Source organism: Heterodontus francisci, chromosome 23 (assembly GCF_036365525.1).
Source record: "Heterodontus francisci isolate sHetFra1 chromosome 23, sHetFra1.hap1, whole genome shotgun sequence".
Lineage (NCBI taxonomy): Eukaryota > Metazoa > Chordata > Chondrichthyes > Heterodontiformes > Heterodontidae > Heterodontus > Heterodontus francisci.
Window position 1 is genome coordinate 6,240,209 of NC_090393.1, and position 17,987 is coordinate 6,258,195.

General features: G+C 43.8%; 2 protein-coding genes across 17 annotated transcripts in view; both read left to right on the forward strand.

Moving 5' to 3' along the window:
• ep400 (E1A binding protein p400) overlaps nt 1-10,687 on the forward strand; it is a 164,455-nt gene extending 153,768 nt beyond the window's left edge. For 9 of the 13 annotated variants that reach the window (XM_068054601.1, XM_068054609.1, XM_068054603.1 and 6 more), the window contains 6 exons: nt 364-559; nt 2,128-2,291; nt 3,349-3,501; nt 5,696-5,770; nt 6,293-6,370; nt 9,289-10,687. In XM_068054601.1, coding sequence (XP_067910702.1) covers nt 364-559; nt 2,128-2,291; nt 3,349-3,501; nt 5,696-5,770; nt 6,293-6,370; nt 9,289-9,558 — 936 coding nt within the window. In that variant the 3' untranslated portion in view covers nt 9,559-10,687. The remainder of the gene's footprint in view (nt 1-363; nt 560-2,127; nt 2,292-3,348; nt 3,502-5,695; nt 5,771-6,292; nt 6,371-9,288) is intronic. The other 4 variants (XM_068054605.1, XM_068054615.1, XM_068054607.1 and 1 more) reach the window with 3 other exon arrangements.
• A 3,322-nt stretch (nt 10,688-14,009) lies between these two features.
• noc4l (nucleolar complex associated 4 homolog) overlaps nt 14,010-17,987 on the forward strand; it is a 41,219-nt gene continuing 37,241 nt past the window's right edge. For all 4 annotated transcript variants that reach the window (XM_068054619.1, XM_068054621.1, XM_068054620.1 and 1 more), the window contains exons 1-3: nt 14,010-14,184; nt 16,325-16,445; nt 17,457-17,563. In XM_068054619.1, coding sequence (XP_067910720.1) covers nt 14,029-14,184; nt 16,325-16,445; nt 17,457-17,563 — 384 coding nt within the window. In that variant the 5' untranslated portion in view covers nt 14,010-14,028. The remainder of the gene's footprint in view (nt 14,185-16,324; nt 16,446-17,456; nt 17,564-17,987) is intronic.

Below are 17,987 nucleotides of genomic sequence, written 5' to 3' on the forward strand. Positions count from 1 at the left end.
AGTGAAGGACAAGCGTGAGGGGGTGGAGGGGAATCAGTTGATGACATTTCAAGTACGACTTTTGTAATATCAGGTTTATATAGTATTGAGTGTTTAAGCATATTTAACAGGTAAATCTTACAGTATGATATACTTGTGTTTCAGCATCAAAGAATATGAGCTGAAAGCTTTAAGTGCTAGAACAGAGAACAGATTTTCATGGTAACCAGTCACAGGTTTAACATTGCCATTGTAGCTTTATTTGAATTCTGCACATTATATATAGTGTAATGTTTTCTACCCCTTGATACTCAGTGTCATTGAAGACACTGTCATTTGAAATGTTTTCAAAAATGTATGTTTTTTTTCTTTTATTCTCTCCAGGCCAGAGTTTCTACGTCACAGCTTCAAGCTCAGGGGCAGATTCAGACACAGTCAGCTCAGACTGCCCAAGTTACCCTGACTAAGCCACCAGTTGTGTCTGTCCCTACCGCAGTAGTGTCCTCGGGAGTAACGACGCTTCCTGTTACCGTCGCTGGAATTAGTGTGGCTATTGGTCAGCCCCAGAAAGGATCAGCAGGTAATTGAAAAGCAAATTCTTGTGAATTGAAAGTCATTTCAACTTGCTTCATGAACAGTGGGGTTCAATTATTTAGATTGATATACTGTAGAACTGAGGAGAAACAGTTTCCACTGGCAGAAGAGTCAGTAACCAGCGGACACAGATTTAAGGTGATTGGCAAAAGAACAAGATGTGTTATGAGGAAGCTTTTTTTTTACGCAGTGAGTTGTCATTCTGGAATGTGCTGTCTGAAGTGGGGGCGGAAGCAGATTTAATAGTAACTTTCGAAAGAGAATTGGATAAATACTGAAACATTAAACATTTACAGGGCAATGGAAAAAGAGTGGGGGAGTGAGATTAATTGGGTAGCTCTACCAAAGAACTTTCACAGGCATGATGGGCCAAATGGCCTCCTTCTGTAATGTATCATTCGATGGTTCTAAAGGAAAACAACAGCTGCAGTTGAAAACAAATATAACTATTTGTAAGTGACTGTGATTACATGGAATTTAAAGGGGTTGTCGAGTATGGAGAGGTATGTTCAATGTAGAAGTACCTCTTCCCCACATCTCTACAAGACTTTTCAAGGGAGACAAGGTAGTTTTCAAACTCCTGTCTTACAAGAGGCTTCCTGTGGATGTGTTTGCTGAAGGGAGTCATAGTTGAGTGTGAACACCTGAAGTTTAATGTTTTAAAACCTTACTTAAATAGAAAGAGTAGTTGGAGTCTGAGAAATGTGGCTTAAAAGTCCCACTACAGGGCTTGAGCACATAATGTAGTCTGATGGAGGGAGTGCTGCATTATGAGAGATTGTGCTCCTGCAGTGGTTACTCTGTGCTTCTGCATGGCTCAGTGGTGCCCAGCCCTACTTTCCAAATAACGCAGACCTCTGTCTCTCTTCCCAACTGCTACCAAACCTCAAACCCTTTCCCCCACCCTCACTCCATCGGTGCTGTCATGCCCTTCCCAGTGCCACAGAACCCTGCCACCATCACATTGCTGTCATGCTCCAACCCCCTTCTCCCAGTACTTCCAACAGACTCTTCTCGAGCTTGTAAACTTCAAATTATAGTGCACTCAAACACTCCCTCCCTTTTCTCCTCCCCACATTTACTGTCAAAGGCCACACCCTAACCTCCTACTTCCTGGATTAATCTGGGGTAGCTGTGGTCCCAGACCCCCTCTCAACCTCCTTCCCAAGTCCCAGATCCTGACAGTTCAGATCCCTGTTGCTCACAAGTATCTCCAGGTCCTGCAACCCTCCTAGCTTGACACTCAGACCTCACTTCCTCTCACTAGCTGTCTGTATTTAAGGAATTGGCATTGTGAACTGTAGTTACTTCCACCATTGCATGATCCCAGTATTGACTTCCAGCCATGCACTTGTTGCTTATTGTGTGTCTCAGACTTTTTAAAAGGATGAGAGACAAATTGAGTGAAAGTTACAAGTAATAGTCTGTTATTTTTATGGAAATTCATAAAGCTACATGATTTTCTGTTGTCAGTTGAAGTGAGTGCTCCATTTATAGTGCCATTTCAGATTGGAAAATGTCCCCTGACTTTAATCCATTATCTTGACTCTGCAGGAGGGCAGACAGTGGTGAAGACTGCCATACCACCGCACTTATCTCAAATGCAAGTACAGCAGCTTCTGAAACTCAAACAGCAGCAACAGCAGAAGGCAGGCCAGTCCCAGGTGACACAGGGACAAGCAGCTGTGCAGGCTGCAGCAATCACTGCACAGCAGAAGGTATGAGTTCTACCCTTTAATACCTTCTAGATATTCTTAAACTGTTACTGGGGGAGAGGCAAGGGAGGACATGAACCTCTTAAAACTTCTGGTCATTTACATTTTTGCTTTTGCCCCTTTCTCCCATAAGAACCCCCACCCCCGGCAGATAAATTTCCAGGTTTGCACCATCAGCAAATCCTACCTGTGATTTTTCCGCCAAGCATGTCTGGTGGTGGGTAACACCCTCTCAGACATCAGCTGTACGACATCTGTGGCTCAGTGAGTGTATCTCTGAGTGGGGGGGCGGGGCGGGGAATCCCATATTCTTTGTTGAGAGTTAGCTGGTGTTGGCCAGGGTCATCCAGGGCTCCTGCTCCTGATGGCTATCCAGCAGTGCCTGAAAGATGTCCAGTGTACCTAGACCATGCTGGAGCATCGTGTCTCAGGGCTGGTCTACTGGCAATCACTATTAGGGTCAATGCACGAAAATAGCCACTTGGAGCTACCGGAGTTTTGGATGGCGGGGTATCTGGCTCACAAGGGGTCAGTGCCTTTTGATGAAGAGGGGAGAAAAATCAGCAAGGATAAGAGAAGTTCACTTTGCACTAAAACATGAGCAAAAATACTGCGGATGCTGGAATCTGAAATAAAAACAGAAAATACTGGAAATACTCAGCAGGTCAGGCAGCATCTGTGGAGAGAGAAACAGAGATAACGTTTCAGGTCTGTGACTTTTCTATTCTGTCTCTCTCAATCCACACACACTACCTGACTTGTTTGTAGCTTTTTTTTGTCTATTCCATTTTACGCTGCTGTAGTTAGAATATATGTGGGGCCAGTGGTGGAGATCACTAAATGGAGCTTCCGATTTTGTTTTTCGTGGTTGGGGGTCGGGGTGGAGGGGGTGGTCGTGGTGAGGGAATTGGACTTGTGGAAGATCAGGCTGTATCTTCCTTAGCAGCAACCTTTAAACAACAAAAGTGGCAGTGCTGAGGTTTGGCCTTGGTCTGCTTAGAGGTGCACAATGTGGGTAAAGATTGTCTTAAGCTCACTTATAACTTGCATCCCAATTCAGATAACCCAGCAAGTTACAGTGCAATCACAACAGCAACAGCAACAGAAAGTCACTTATACCACCACCCAACTCCAATCGGGAATGAAGCCACAGTTCTTAAGTGCTCAGACTCAAAAGCAGACAGGAACGCAACAGCTGCAGGCACAAATTCAGGTAAATTTTTTATTTTATTCATTCATGGAATGTGGGCATCACTGGCCAGGCCAGCATTTATTGCCCATCCCTAATTGCCCTTGAGAAGGTGGTGTGAGCTGCCTTCTTGAACCGCTGCAGTCCATTTGGGGTAGGTATACCCACAGTGCTGTTAGGAAGGGAGTTCCAGGATTTTGACCCAGCGACAGTGAAGGAACGGCGATATAGTTCCAAGTAAGAATGGTGTGTGACTTGCAGGGGGACTTGCAGGTGGTGGTGTTCCCATGTATTTGCTGCCCTTGTCCTTCTAGTTGGTAGAGGTCGCGGGTTTGAAAGGTACTGGCTAAGGAGCCTTGGTGCATTTCTGCAGTGCATCTTGTAGATGGTACACACTGCTGCCACTGTGCGTCAGTGGTGGAAGGAGTGAATGTTTGTAGATAGGGTGCCAATCAAGTGGGCTGCTTTGTCCTGGATGGTGTCAAGCTTCTTGAATGTTGTTGGAGCTGCACCCATCCAGGCAAGTGGAGAGTATTCCATCACACTCCTGACTTGTGCCTTGTAGATGATGGATAGGCTTTGGGGAGTCAGGAGGTGAGTTACTTGCCTCAGGATTCCTAGCCTCTGACCTGCTCTTGTAGCCACGGTATTTATATGGCTACTCCAGTTCAGTTTCTGGTCAGTGGTAGCGCCTAGCATGTTGATAGTGGGGGATTGAGTGATGGTAATGCCGTTGAATGTCAAGGGGAGATGGTTAGATTCTCTCTTGTTGGAGATGGTCATTGCCTGGCGCTTGTGTGGCGCGAATGTTAAATGCCACTTCTCAGCCCAAGCCTGGATATTGTCCAGGTCTTGCTGCATTTCTACACGGACTGCTTCAGTATCTGAGGAGCCACGAATAGTGCTGAACATTGTGCAATCATCAGCGAACATCCCCACTTCTGACCTTATGATTGAAGGAAGGTCATTGATGAAGCAGCTGAAGATGGTTGGGCCTAGGACACTACCCTGAGGAACTCCTGCAGTGATGTCCTGGAGCTCAGATGATTGACCTCCAACAACCACAACCATCTTCCTTTGCACTATGTATGACTCCAGCCAGCAGAGGGTTTTCCCCCTGATTCCCATTGACCTCAGTTTTGCTCGGGCTCCTTCATGCCATACTCAGTCAAATGCTGCCTTGGTGTCAAGGGCAGTCACTCTCACCTCACCTCTTGAGTTCAGCTCTTTTGTCCATGTTTGAACCAAGGCTGAAATGAGGTCAGGAGCTGAGTGGCCGTGGCGGAACCCAAACTGAGCGTCACTGAGCAGGTTATTGCTAAGCAAGTGCCGCTTGATGGCACTGTTGATGACACCTTCCATCACTTTACTGATGATTGAGAGTAGGCTGATGGGGTGGTAATTGGCCGGGTTGGACTTGTCCTGCTTTTTGTGTACAGGACGTACCTGGGCAATTTTCCACATTGCCACGTGGATGCCAGTGTTGTAGCTGTACTGGAACAGCTTGGCTAAGGGCGCAGCAAGTTCTGGAGCACAGGTCTTCAAATATTACAGTTGTGTACTGCATACGCCACTGGACTAATAATCCAGAGAATGCAAGTTCAAATCCCACCGTAGCAGTTTGAGAATTTAAATGCAGTTTAAATAATGTGGAAATGTAAAGATGCCATCAGTAAAATTGACTGTGAAGCTATTGGATTACCAATGCCCTTTAGGGAAGGAAACCTACTGCCCTTTCCCAGTATGGGCCTATATGTGACTCCAGTCTTACACTTGCCCTCTGAATTGGCCTAGCAAATCACTTGGTTGTATCAAGCTGCTACGGTTCAATATAAAAGCTCACCGTCACTTTCTGAGGGCAACTAGAGATTGGCAGTAAATACTGGCCTTGCCAGCAACACTGTCCCTGGGAGGGTTATATCTCTGTTCCTTTTACCTATGACTCATACGCAACAGTTTCTTGCAATGTGCTTGAAAATCTGAGCCAAGTTACCAGCAAGCAATTAACTCTCAGAATAGTGCTGAATTTATGTAACCCATGCCTGGGGTCCTGGTCAGTTATACCGCATCTTGCTGCTCACTTTATTATGGCCCTCCTTTGTATTGCAAAAATAAACTCCTGCAACATGTGTTCTTGTATTACAAACAGAGGCCTGTAGTCTAAATTACTGTCCTGAAACTGATCTTTTTGGTGAAAACATGAATGTTATCTTAACAGGATTCTTCACCCTCAGCTGATACTTCGGGCATGTTCGTCGCACGGTTAAGTAAACAAAGTGGCTTTAATAGATTAGTAAGTTGAAAATCATTATTAATTTATTGTAAAGTTTGAGAACTTTAGCCAGCCCCTTCAGTTTTTGCAGGTGATTGAAAGGACGGCTGTGTTTTGTAACAGGAGTTTGCACTTCTATACTTCACATACACAAACGTCCATCAAACCTGATGAGGTTCCAACGTTTATTACCACAGATCTTTTTAACAGACATTTACACTACATCGGTACAAAGTGGTTTTGTTTCAGACTGTTAGAGATTCATGGTGTACATCTCTCACTGCTTCTTTTCAGAGTCAGGTTAGACTCCTGATCTACGCAACACAAGTTTGTTCTGTCCCAGCACGACCATTTCCTCTTTCTCAATGGCCCCTCAAAAGTACAAATGTAATTTGTTAACATCCCTCTATTTTCTTTTTACAATTTTACACTCTATTAACTTCAAGACTACAGAAGAAATAATTCTTTAAAGTACCTGAAATCTTGCATGCTTGGAAACCCTGAAGGATGAAAAGGTTAAAATAAACTGCTGTTGTTCAATAGGTCACAAAACTTCCACAAATGGTTCAACAGCAAGCAACCATGGGGAATATCCAGCAGATGGTATCGACTGCCCAGCAGGTACTCTTCACCTCCTCATACGTATCTACATGTTCTCCAGAGATGAAGCTATTGGACGTTTCACATGTTCTGCCTGCTGCTACATTTCCATGATGTAAAAGAAGAACCTTTGTTGCCTCCATTAATTTTCCCTCTTGCCTGTATATGCTTTGCACTTCCAGTTCTCTTTATCTTCTCCACTTCTCTTGTTCCATTCTTCTGGTTCCCATAATGTGCAACCTCTGTTTTGAGACGAGTTGAGAAGGAAATGTCACGGACAGCAGGAATGGCCTCGACTTGATCTTAAATCATAGAATCTTACAACATAGGAGGTCATTCGGTCCATTGTACCTGTGCTGGCTCTTTGAAAGAGCTATCCAATTAGTCCCACTCCCCTGCTCTTTCCCCAGAGCCTAGCAAATCTTTCCTTTTCAGCTATTTGCCCAATTCTCTTTTGAAAGTTATTATTGAATCTGCTTCCACTTCCTTTCAGACAGTGCATTTCAGATCATTGCAACTCACTGCGATAAAGAAAATCCTCATCTACCCTCTGGTTCTTTTGCCACTTGTCTTAAATCTGTGTGCTCTGGTTACTGGCTCTTCTGCTACTTGAAATAGTTTCTCTTTATTTACTGTAATGACATACTTTATGACTTTGAACAACTCTATCAAATCTCCTCTTAAGCTTCTCTGTTCTAAAGAGAACAAACACAGTCTCTCTGTTTACTTGAAGTCTTTCACCCTAGTAACATTCTAGTAAATCTCCAGCACTTTCTCTTAAGGCCTTGACATCCTTCCTAAAGTGTGGCGCCCAGAACTGGGCGCAGTACTCAAGCTGGGATGTGCCTGGGCACTGTCCACCATTCGATCAACTGGCTGTGTGGGGACTACAGATGCATACCCACGTCCCCTTGTTCTGGATTGTGACCCTTGGCATAAAGTTAGTGAACACCACTACTCTGCAGAGACTGAATTACCGACTTTACATAGAATTATATCGAATCTACAGCACGAAAACATGCCATTCTGCCCATTTATCTTCCACACGAGCCTCCGTCCATCCATCTTCATCTCACCCTGTCAACATATCCTTCTAATCCTTTCTCCCTCATTGATTCTCCAGCTTTCCCTTAAATGTATCTATGATATTCACCTCAACCACACCTTGTGGTATCAAGTTCCAGATTCTAACCACTCTCTGAATTCCCTATTGAATTTATTGGTTATTGTCTTATATTAATGATCCTTAATTTTGGACGCCCCACAAGTGGAAACATCTTCCTATCAAACTCTTTCTTAATTTCAGTGACTTCTATTAGGTCACCCCTCAGCCTTCTCTTTTCTAGAGAAAAGAGCTCCAGCCTGTTCAGTCTTTCCTGATGTTTATAACCTCTCAGTTCTGGTATCTTCCTAGTATATCTATTTTGCACCTTTTCTAGTGCCTCTATAACATGGAGACCAGAACTGTTCACAGTACTCGAGGTGTGGTCCAACCAAGGTTCTATATAAGTTTTTAAATAACTTGCTGGAATTTTACTCATTTTAATCTTGACCAGCCACTCCTTTTTGAAGGTTGTATGCTGTGACCCTTTCATTCTTTGGTCATTTGCTGACATACAGATTAATTACTGATCACCTAACTCTTCAAAGCTATCCAGATTAAAATCGCAACCTATAAGGGATAAACCAATCAGACAGACATCAAGGGAAAAGTGAATGCTGGAAATCTGAAATAAAAACAGCAAATGCTGGAAATGCTCAGCAGGTCTGGAAGCATCTGTGGAGAAAGAAACCGAGCTTACGTTTCAGATTGAAGACTGTTTGTTCATCAGACAATGACCAGCAGGGCTGGTTATGCAGCACTATTTAGTGCAGCTAGAGCTTCTAATTCGTTTTCTTGTTCTGTTTAGGGCAAGTCAGTCTGAATAGAATTTAAAATCGATCTGCAAATGCTTGAATTTACATAGTATTTACAGCACCGAAACAGGCCACTTGGCCCACAGGTCCACGCTGTTGTTTATTTTCCAGACAAGTCTGTTGTGCAGCAGTATTTAGTGTCTGCCAAATTAGCAGAATTTGTTCCAATCAATTGATAATTGGCCAGTAAACCTTCATTTTTTTTTTAGTTTTTAAATCTAAGCCATGATATTGACCATCTGTATTGCAGTCAATTGCATCCTTCAGTATCTCAAGTAAATAGTTAGTATTTATTTTTATTTTATTTTTTATTTAGAGATACAGCACTGAAACAGGTCCTTCGGCCCACCGAGTCTGTGCCGACCAAGAACCACCCATTTATACTAACCCTACAGTAATCCCATATTCCTTACCACCTACCTACACGAGGGGCAATTTACAACAGCCAATTTACCCATCACCTGCAAGTCTTTGGCGGTGGGAGGAAACCGGAGCACCCGGCGAAAACCCACGCGGTCACAGGGAGAACTTGCAAACTCCGCACAGGCAGTACCCAGAATTGAACCCGGGTCCCTGGAGCTGTGAGGCTGCGGTGCTAACCACTGTGCCGCCCATCTCAGCCATGGCTCAGTGGGTCACACTCTGTCCTTGTGTTTAAGCCCAGTCCAGCACTTGAGCACATATTCGAGGCCAACATTTTAGTGCAGTACCGAGGCGGTGCTGTCTTGCAACTGAGATGTCAAAGCGAGACCACTTTACCTGGTTGCAAGTAGCGTGGTGTTACTTGAAGAGCAGGGGACTTCACCTGGGTCCTGGCTGACATTTACCCCTCACTCATGTCATTTATCTTATTGCTCTTCCTGAGAGCTCACTTTGCACAAATTGTAATACCTATTTTACAATACGGACCGCCCTTCAAAAATTATTCATTGGCTGTAAGGTGCTTTGGAACATGAAGGGCGCTATGTAAATGCAAGTTACTTTCTTATCTAAATGAGCCTCTTTATATCTTTTTTTGGCAGGTCCAGACACAACCACAGACGATGACACTGTCCCAGGCAGCTACAGGCCAGCAAGTCCAGGTGATTCCTGCAGCTTCCACTGCTCAGGTCATGCAACAGCAAATTATTCAGCAGCAAGTTGTAACAGCAGCATCTCCTCAGATCCAGACCCCAACCCCACAGAGCCCTGCTCAGCCAGCAGCGACTTCTGATACCCAGGGCCAACAAGCAAATGTGCAAGTGCGAACTGCTCCTGCAGTGAGACTGAAAGCCCCGACAAAACCGAACTGAGCTTGTTGAACAAAGCAAGAAGCCCACCACTTAAAGAATGTGCTTGCAGCATTAGCTGGACTGTGCTAAAGAACAAGTTGTACTGAGTTTGTTTTCGCTCCATTGTGTAATAGCCAATGTATAGAATAAGATGACCTCCATAAACTTTACGTAAATCATTTAATATTGAATCTTGGTGTTAATGTACCATGTGGATGCACAGCAGAAATTCTGTAAATCTTTTTAAAAACATTGATAATTCGAAGGTTTAACCTTAGTCATCTTTGTACATAGTAATTTCTTCCTGGCACATTTTAATGTGCCCCCGTATTTGTTAAATTCAGAAAGTGGATGTTATAGGCATGTGTTCAGTATTTGTAAATCCATAATGTAGTTGGATGAATGTTAAGTACTTAACTGTAGTTTTTTTTCATTACGTGAAAGTTGGAGAGAAGCCAACGGCAATGAATTTCAGAATAAGTTGTATTTGACATTCCTTATCTAGAAAAAGACACGGATGTTTATTAACAAAACTTTTGATACAAGGTTTTTGTATTTTTGTTATATTCTTTTCATTGCGCACCCATTGTTCAGGATTTGTTTTAAAGTGATAAATTTTTATTTTTATTCTGTATGTATATGCACATTAAAAATGCAATCTATGCTACGAAGTTATTTCCTCTAGTTAGTGTACATGTTGTACAGTATTTGTTATGGTTTTGCATAGCACTGTGTTATAACATCCTTAACCCTGTCCTTGAAAATGATTCTATATCCTGTTGTGATCGGCAAAAAAAAATGATTGAGTCGAATTGTATATAAACATTTTTGTTGGTCACTCAGTCGCGTTGCCTTTAATCTTTCCTTTGTTGAGCCAGATGTAGATTTTTTTTTTTAAAAACAGCCATGGTATTTTTGTTGTGTATGGTAAATTTGGTGAAGGATGAGGGATAAAGTTTCAGTGACAGCCCAAGATAACTGAGACCAAAGAGAGTGAAAGTTTTAAGTTATCAACAAACATGACAGGACTGTTGATTTCCAATGATACTGTGTGAAATTACTGTTACACTGTCAAAATATACCAGATTGTTAGTTGTATTCATAAACCACTGCTACTACATTGTAATAAATTAACATATTTGTAAATGCACTACACCCGTTCTTGATAACTCATTTAAAGAACATTTTTGCTTTTATTTTACTATTAAATAATGTGCTGTATTTCCTAGATTGTACATTTACGTCAAAATTCATTGAAATTTCTTTAATCCCCAAGGTACAGTAGCCAAATCAACTGAGAAGGCCCTTTCAGATGTCCTTAAAGACCTTCCCATCCTGCTATATTCCCAAGTCAGCGCTCAACGACAACTGTTGAATTTGTATAGCGCCTTTATTGTAGTAAAACATCCCAAGGTACTTCATAGGAGCGTTAACAAACAAAATTTGACACAGAGCCATTTAAGGAGATCCTGAGACAGGTGGCTAAAAGCTTGGTCAGAGGTAGTTTGTAAGGAGCACCTTAAAGGAGGAGAGGGGGCTTTAGGGGGGAATTCCAGAGCTTAAGGTCGAGGCAGCTAAAATGGAGAGATGAAAATCAGGGATGTGCAAGAGACCAGAATTGGAGGAGCACTGAGATCTCTGAAGGGTGCATAACATTGAAGGAGATTATAGAATGAGGGGGGGGGGGGAAGAGGGCCAGGGTGGAATTTGAACACTCGGATGAGAATTTTAAAATTGAGGCTTTGTTGGACCAGGAACCACGAGTTATGGGGATATATCAAATCTCAACTGGTTTCTCTCTATTTTTGGCTCAAGTAGATTGTCTTGCTCACAGTGTTGAATCTTGATACCTGTCAAGTTTCAGAATCTCTGCGAAGACTATCATCCCATCCACCACCTTGAACATTCACTCCCTCCACCACCAATGCACAGTGGCAGCAGTGTGTACCATCTACAAGATGCACTGCAGCAACTCACCAAGACTCCTTCGACAGCACCTTCCAAACCTGTGACCTCTACCACCGAGGATGACTAGCAGCAAGTGCATAGGAACACCACAACCTGCAAGTTGCACACCATCCTGACTTGGATGCGTATTGTTGCTCCTTCATCATTGCTGGGTCAAAATCCTGCAACACTCTCCCTTACAGCACTGGGAGCAGTTTCACCACATGGACTGCAGTGGTTTAAAAAAGGCAGCTCACCACCATGTCGATGGCAATTAGGGATGGACAATAAATGGTGGCCTTGCCCGTGACACCCACATCTTGTGAATAAATAAAAAAAACTAGAATTTATCAACTTATTTCCTATTTAAAACATAGTCAAACATATATTTGAATTCCTGTGGCTGAGGAGGATGCAATGCAGGGGGCGTTAGAAATTAGTTTAACAAGACAACCCACTGATGTAGGGAAGTGTAGTATCTTCATTGCTTTTGTATTATTTCTCAATGACAAATTTGTTTTTATTTGCTCATGGGCTGTAGCATTTATTGCCCATCCCTAATTACCCTTGAGAAGGCGGTGAGCTGCCTTATTCCACTGCAGCAGTCCATGTGGTGTAGGTACACTCACAGTGCTGTTAAGGAGGGAGTTCCAGAGGAATGGCGATATATTTCCAAGGACCGTGTATGACTTGGAGGGGAACTTGCAGGTGGTGGTGTTCCCTCAAGCCTGCTGCCCTTGTCCTTCAAAGACCAGTTGTAATGATCCAATCCAAATTGCATGGGGTTGCTGCTATTGTCACAGGCACAGGCTATGCTATCAAGCAGATATAGGACAATGTAAACCAACTCCCATTACAGAATCTGAGAAAGTGGGTACGTCAAGCCCCACCCGCAGTTGGGTTGCCAACCCTCCAAAATTATCCTGGAATCTCCAGGAATTAAAGATTTATCTTGTGGAGACAGCTACAAGCAACCAGGGTAGAAAAATCATAGTGGCATTCAAAGGAATCATGTTTTTTCATTTTCTTTGAACACTTGCTTATAAGTTATGTTGGAGATGGGTGGAAAGAAGGCTGCTTGACTGGGTGGATATGGGAGTTCATGTGATGTAACCTCCTGGAATATTTCAAACTTGAGTTGGCAACACAGCCCCTCATTGGGTCACTGGTTCACATTGAATAAGTGAGGTTCGTCTTTTATTGCGTTAGTGGGGGTAGAACATAGAACAGTACAGGCCCTTCGGCCCACGATGTTGTGCCGAACCTTTAACCTACTCTAAGATCAAACTAACTACCTACCCTTCATTCTACTATCATCCATGTACCTATCCAAGAGTCGCTTAAATGTCCCTAATATATCTGCTTCTGCTACCACCGCTGGCAGCGCATTCCATGCACCCACCTTTTGGGCCTCCTTATCTCGAGAGACAATGGATACGCGCCTGGAGGTGGTCAGTGGTTTGTGAAGCAGCGCCTGGAGTGGCTATAAAGGCCAATTCTGGAGTGACAGGCTCTTCCACAGGTGCTGCAGAGAAATTTGTTTGTTGGGGCTGTTACACTCTGTGTAAAGAACCTACCTCTGACATCTCCCCGAAACCTTCCTCCAATCACCTTAAAATGATGTCCCCTGGTGATAGCCCTTTCCACCCTGGGAAAAAGTCTCTGGCTATCCACTCTATCTATGCCTCTCATCATCTTGTACCTTATGGATTATTAATGCATTAGTGGGCAGTTCATTGGAAATCCCTCATGTCGAGGATGATTCTTCCTTGCGGATGGCTGGGTGGAAGTGAGATGTCAGTGTTGGCTTATGAGCCCTATCTTAGCCTTACAGGCTCTCCCACAGTGAGCACATTGCTTGTTGGCTGAGAGAGATGGTGGCAGATTGTTGGCTTGAGCAGTCGTCCTGTTGTTCCATCTCTCTCGCTGTTCTCTCTTGTTTGGAAGGTCTTGATAACATTTTTTATGATTTACTATTTTGGTCATGATTCTGTTTCCCATGTGTTGATAATAGAACAGACCTTCATGGAAATGTTGAGGTGGTCTTTGAAACATTTGTTTGAGCCCCATGTGAATGGGTTTCCTAGCGTAGTTCTGAGTAGAGCACCTGTTTGGGCATTCTGACGACATGTCCAGTTCATCGCAGCTGATGTGTGATTATTGTGGCCTCTATACTTGGCATATCTGTGTCTTGGCATATCTGAGCCTGTCACTCCAGAATTGGCCTTTATAGCCACTCCAGGCGCTGCTTCACAAACCACTGACCACCTCCAGGCGCGTATCCATTGTCTCTCGAGATAAGGAGGCCCAAAAGAATACTTGGCATATCTGTGTCTTTTGTCCTCCCACTTGATTCGTGAGTTATGGCTTATTATTGCATTAGTGGGGGTGTTGTGGATCATTTGGACGTTGAATTCTGCCCAATTCTCTGTGGAAACCTCCATTTCCAAAATGCCATTCAGTGCCTCCACAGCCAAGCCAGCCCCGCCCCCTACTCGCCGATTGGTCGCCCCGCCTCACGTGATTCCAGGGAGCCAGGGAAAGATGGCGGCGCCCAGCGGGAAGGACATGCGTAGCGCGGGGGATCCTCAACCTGAGCCCGAGGCTGCGGCCCAGGCTCAGCTCCTGGAGCGCCTGCAGCTGGTGCTGGGCAACAGGAAAAATGCCAACGTAGTGTTTGACATGCTGGAGGGGCTGGAGGTAGGGCCTGGGGGCTAGATTTGGATCGAAAGCCGCCGCTCGGTCCCCCAGACCGGGCCGTGTGTGTTCGGGCAACTTGACCCAGCACCTCTCTTCCCACCCCCCCCCACGGGACATCCCAAAGCTTCTGAAGTGTAGTGTCTATTGTCATGTGGGAGTACAGCAGGATCCCACACCAATGTGTGCACAGCAAGATCCCACAAAGAGCAGGAATGCACTTGTCTGAAGTATGTTTGTACAGTGTAGTTTCTCTTTTTACACACACAAATGATTCACTGGAACTCAGCCCAAGGTCCCTTTATTTCTTCTGCCAGTTACCTATTGGGGATGTGATGCTTTATTTCAGTTGCTCCATTAGTACTTGGATGGTTTCTACAGTCCTTGCTACTTTAGCAGCATTAAGAGCTAAATGTAATGAGACTGCACAATGGAGCAGGAAAAGGTTTGCAGTTAAAGCATGTCCCATACATGAATTACTTTTGAAATGCAGTGATTTTATGTAGGTAAACATAGTCTTATTGCACACAACAAAACTGCAGTCAACTCTGGTATTAAGCTAAAATTTGGCAGGAAGAATAAAAAAGAAGCAGATTATCTAAATGGTGAGAGATTGCAGAACTCAGATGCAGAGGGATCTGGGTGTCCTAGTGCATGAATTGCAAAAGATTAGTATGCAGGTACAGCACGTAATTAGGAAAGCTAATAGAATATTATCGTTTATCACAAGAAGAATTGAATACAAAAGTAGGGAGGTTGTGCTTCAGCTATACAGGGCATTGGTGAGACCACATCTGGAGTACTGTGTACAGTACTGGTCTCCTTATTTAGGGAAGGATGTAAATGAAGGGAAGGAGGCAGTACAGAGAAGGTTTACTAGACTAATACCTGGAATGGGTGGCCTGTCTTATGAGGAAAGATTGGACAGACTTGTATCTGCTGGAATTTAGAAGAGTAAGAGGTGACTTGATTGAAACATATAAGATCCTGAGGGGTCTTGACAAGGTGGATGTCGAAAGGATGTTTCCCCTTGTGGGAGAATCTCGAACTAGGGGTCACTGTTTAAAAATAATGGGTCACCCATTTAATACAGAGATGAGGGGGAAAAAAATTCTCTCAGAGGGTGGTGAGCCTATGAAATTCTCTTCCTCAAAAGGCAGTGGAAGCAGAGTCTTTGAATATTTTTAAGGCAGAGGTAGGTAGATTCTTGATAAGGAAGGGTGTGGCAGGTTATCAGGGTAGGTGGAAATATGGAGTAATCAGTTCAACCATGAACTTATTGACGGAGCAGGCTCGAGGGATCGAGTGGCCTACTCCTGCTCCTAATTCTTATGTTCGTATGTGCAATCTTGTGTCCCAGAAGCGAGAATGTTAACAGCAGAACAAAGCTGACACGTGATGCTGACCCTACTTGTTACTTAGTTGGCTTTTTCCATGAGGCTGGTTGAAGAACAGCAGGAATTGCGCCCAATGTCTTGGCCAACATTCTTCCCACCAAAAACAGATCTTTTATCATTATTGTACATAATCCAGACTGACACTGCCAGTGACTACTGAGGGAGTGCTGCACTTTCAGAGCTGTCATCTTTCGGATGAGATTTTGACCTAAGGCCACTTCTGCTGTCTCAGATGGATGTAAAAGATCCCATTGAACTACTTGAAGAAGAGTAAGGGAGTTCTTCCTGTTATCCTGGTCAATATTTATCCCTCAACCAACACCTAAAACGGATTAGTTGGATCATTATCTGATTGTTGTTTGTGGGACCTTGCTGTGTGCAAATTGGCTGCTGTGTTTCCTTCATTACACTATTTTATAAGTGCTGCACTGACGGTAAAGCTCTTTAGGAAGTTCTGAGGTTATGAGAGGTGCTATATAAATACAAGTTTTCTTTTCATGATGTTTGTGAGAGCTTGCTATTTGCACATTGGCTGCTGTATTTGCCTACAAACCAACTATGGTTACATCTGGGAAATAGTCCATTCATGGTGGTGAAGTGCTTTTAGGGATTGTTTCAATGCAGATCCTTTCTTCACATCAGTCCAACTCCATAGTGTAAAGACTGAGTAAAGACTATCAGTGATTCTCTTAAGATTTACACCATGAGTATCTATCGACTGTAAGTTTCTATGTGTTTCTCATTAGGCTGAGCAGGAAGCTGAAATCCTTGCTGCTACCAGAACTTGTGGCAGATTATTTTGCACCTTACTGCAACGAGGAGACCTTTTTGTTGGCCAGTTGCCTGGAGAAGAGGAGGGTCTGTCAGGTAAGGAGTAAATGCTCAGGCTGGTTTTTGGGGTCCTTGCTTCTACAGGCAGGGTCAGCGGGATGTTAGGGACTGGACAGACAACAGTGAGGAGAAAGAGTTCAGTTACCATTCACCTTAAAGAAACAGAGACAAGGCAGCACTCCCACTGGGTGGAGAAGAGACAGAGGTGCTTCTGGTCTGCTGGGTGGGGAATGTTCTTGGATTGTACTGTGATTTGAAAGGAGGGCAGATATCGTTTCAGTTGGAGAGACACAAGCTTATGTAATGATTTCCGGAGACATAAACATCTGGAATGGACCAGCTGTAAAGCTCTCCCTTGTTGGAACTCTGTTTTACATGGAGTCCGTAGGATGCTGTGTTTTGCAGTAATTTTAGGAGATAGTGATGGAGTTTGTAGGGTGACTCTAAGGACATAATGTGTAAAACTCCTGGTTGACCTCCAATCTCTCACCCTGCATAAACTTAACATCCAAAGCTCTTGATACCCTCACAGTGCATTACTGAGGGAATGCTGCAGTGTCAAAGGTGCTGTCTTTCCGATGTTACTCTGAGGCCCCGCCTCCCCTCTTAGGTGAACTTAAAGGTTCCTGGCAAGGCTAGCATTTATTACCGATCCCTAATTACCCTCGAGAAGGTGCTGGTGAATCATCATCTTGAACACAACTGAGTGGTTTACTAGGCCATTTCAGAGTCACCCACATTGCCGTGGGTCTGCACTATTTTGAAGAAGAGCAGGAGGAGTTCTCCTCAGTGTCCTAAGGCCAATATTTATCCCTCAACGATCATCAGTAAAAGATTATCTGGTCATTTATCATATCACTGCTTATGGGAGCTTGCTGTGCACAAATTGACTGCCACGTTTTCTACAGTGACTACACTTCAAAAGTACTTCATTGTCTGTAAAGTGCTTTAGGAAGTCCTGAGGTCATGAAAGACCAGTTCTTTCTAGGTAACTCTGTAAGTTGCTAGAAACCTACAGAACTAACAGTACTGATGGTTTAATTTCAGCTGACTACAGTGCAGAGGTGAAGTACAAGATTTGGATGAGGCATCGCTATCAGAGTTGCATTGACCAGCTGCTCAATCTGATGATGCACGAATCGGATCAGGTGCAGGTGAGTTTTCTGGTGACGGGAATGTTGAACCTTCTGCTGTGCACCTGCCCTGCGTTGACACATTGCATCAAATGAACGGGGTAGAGTAGTATAGTCGTTATGTTACTGGTCTAGTAATCCAGAGGCCTGGACTAATGATCTAGAGACATGAGTTCAAATCCCACCACGGCTGGTGGAGAATTTGTATGCAATTAATTAAATAAATCTGAATAAAAAAACATTCTCTTTAATGGTAATCATGCAACTGTGGGTTATTGTAAAAGCACTAATGTCCTTTAGGGAAGGAAATCTGTCGTCGTTACCCAATCTGGTCTATGTGTGACTCCAGACCCACGGCAATGTGGGTGACTCTGAAATGGCCTAGTAAACCACTCAGTTGTGTTCAAGATGATGATTCACCAGCACCTTCTCGAGGGTAATTAGG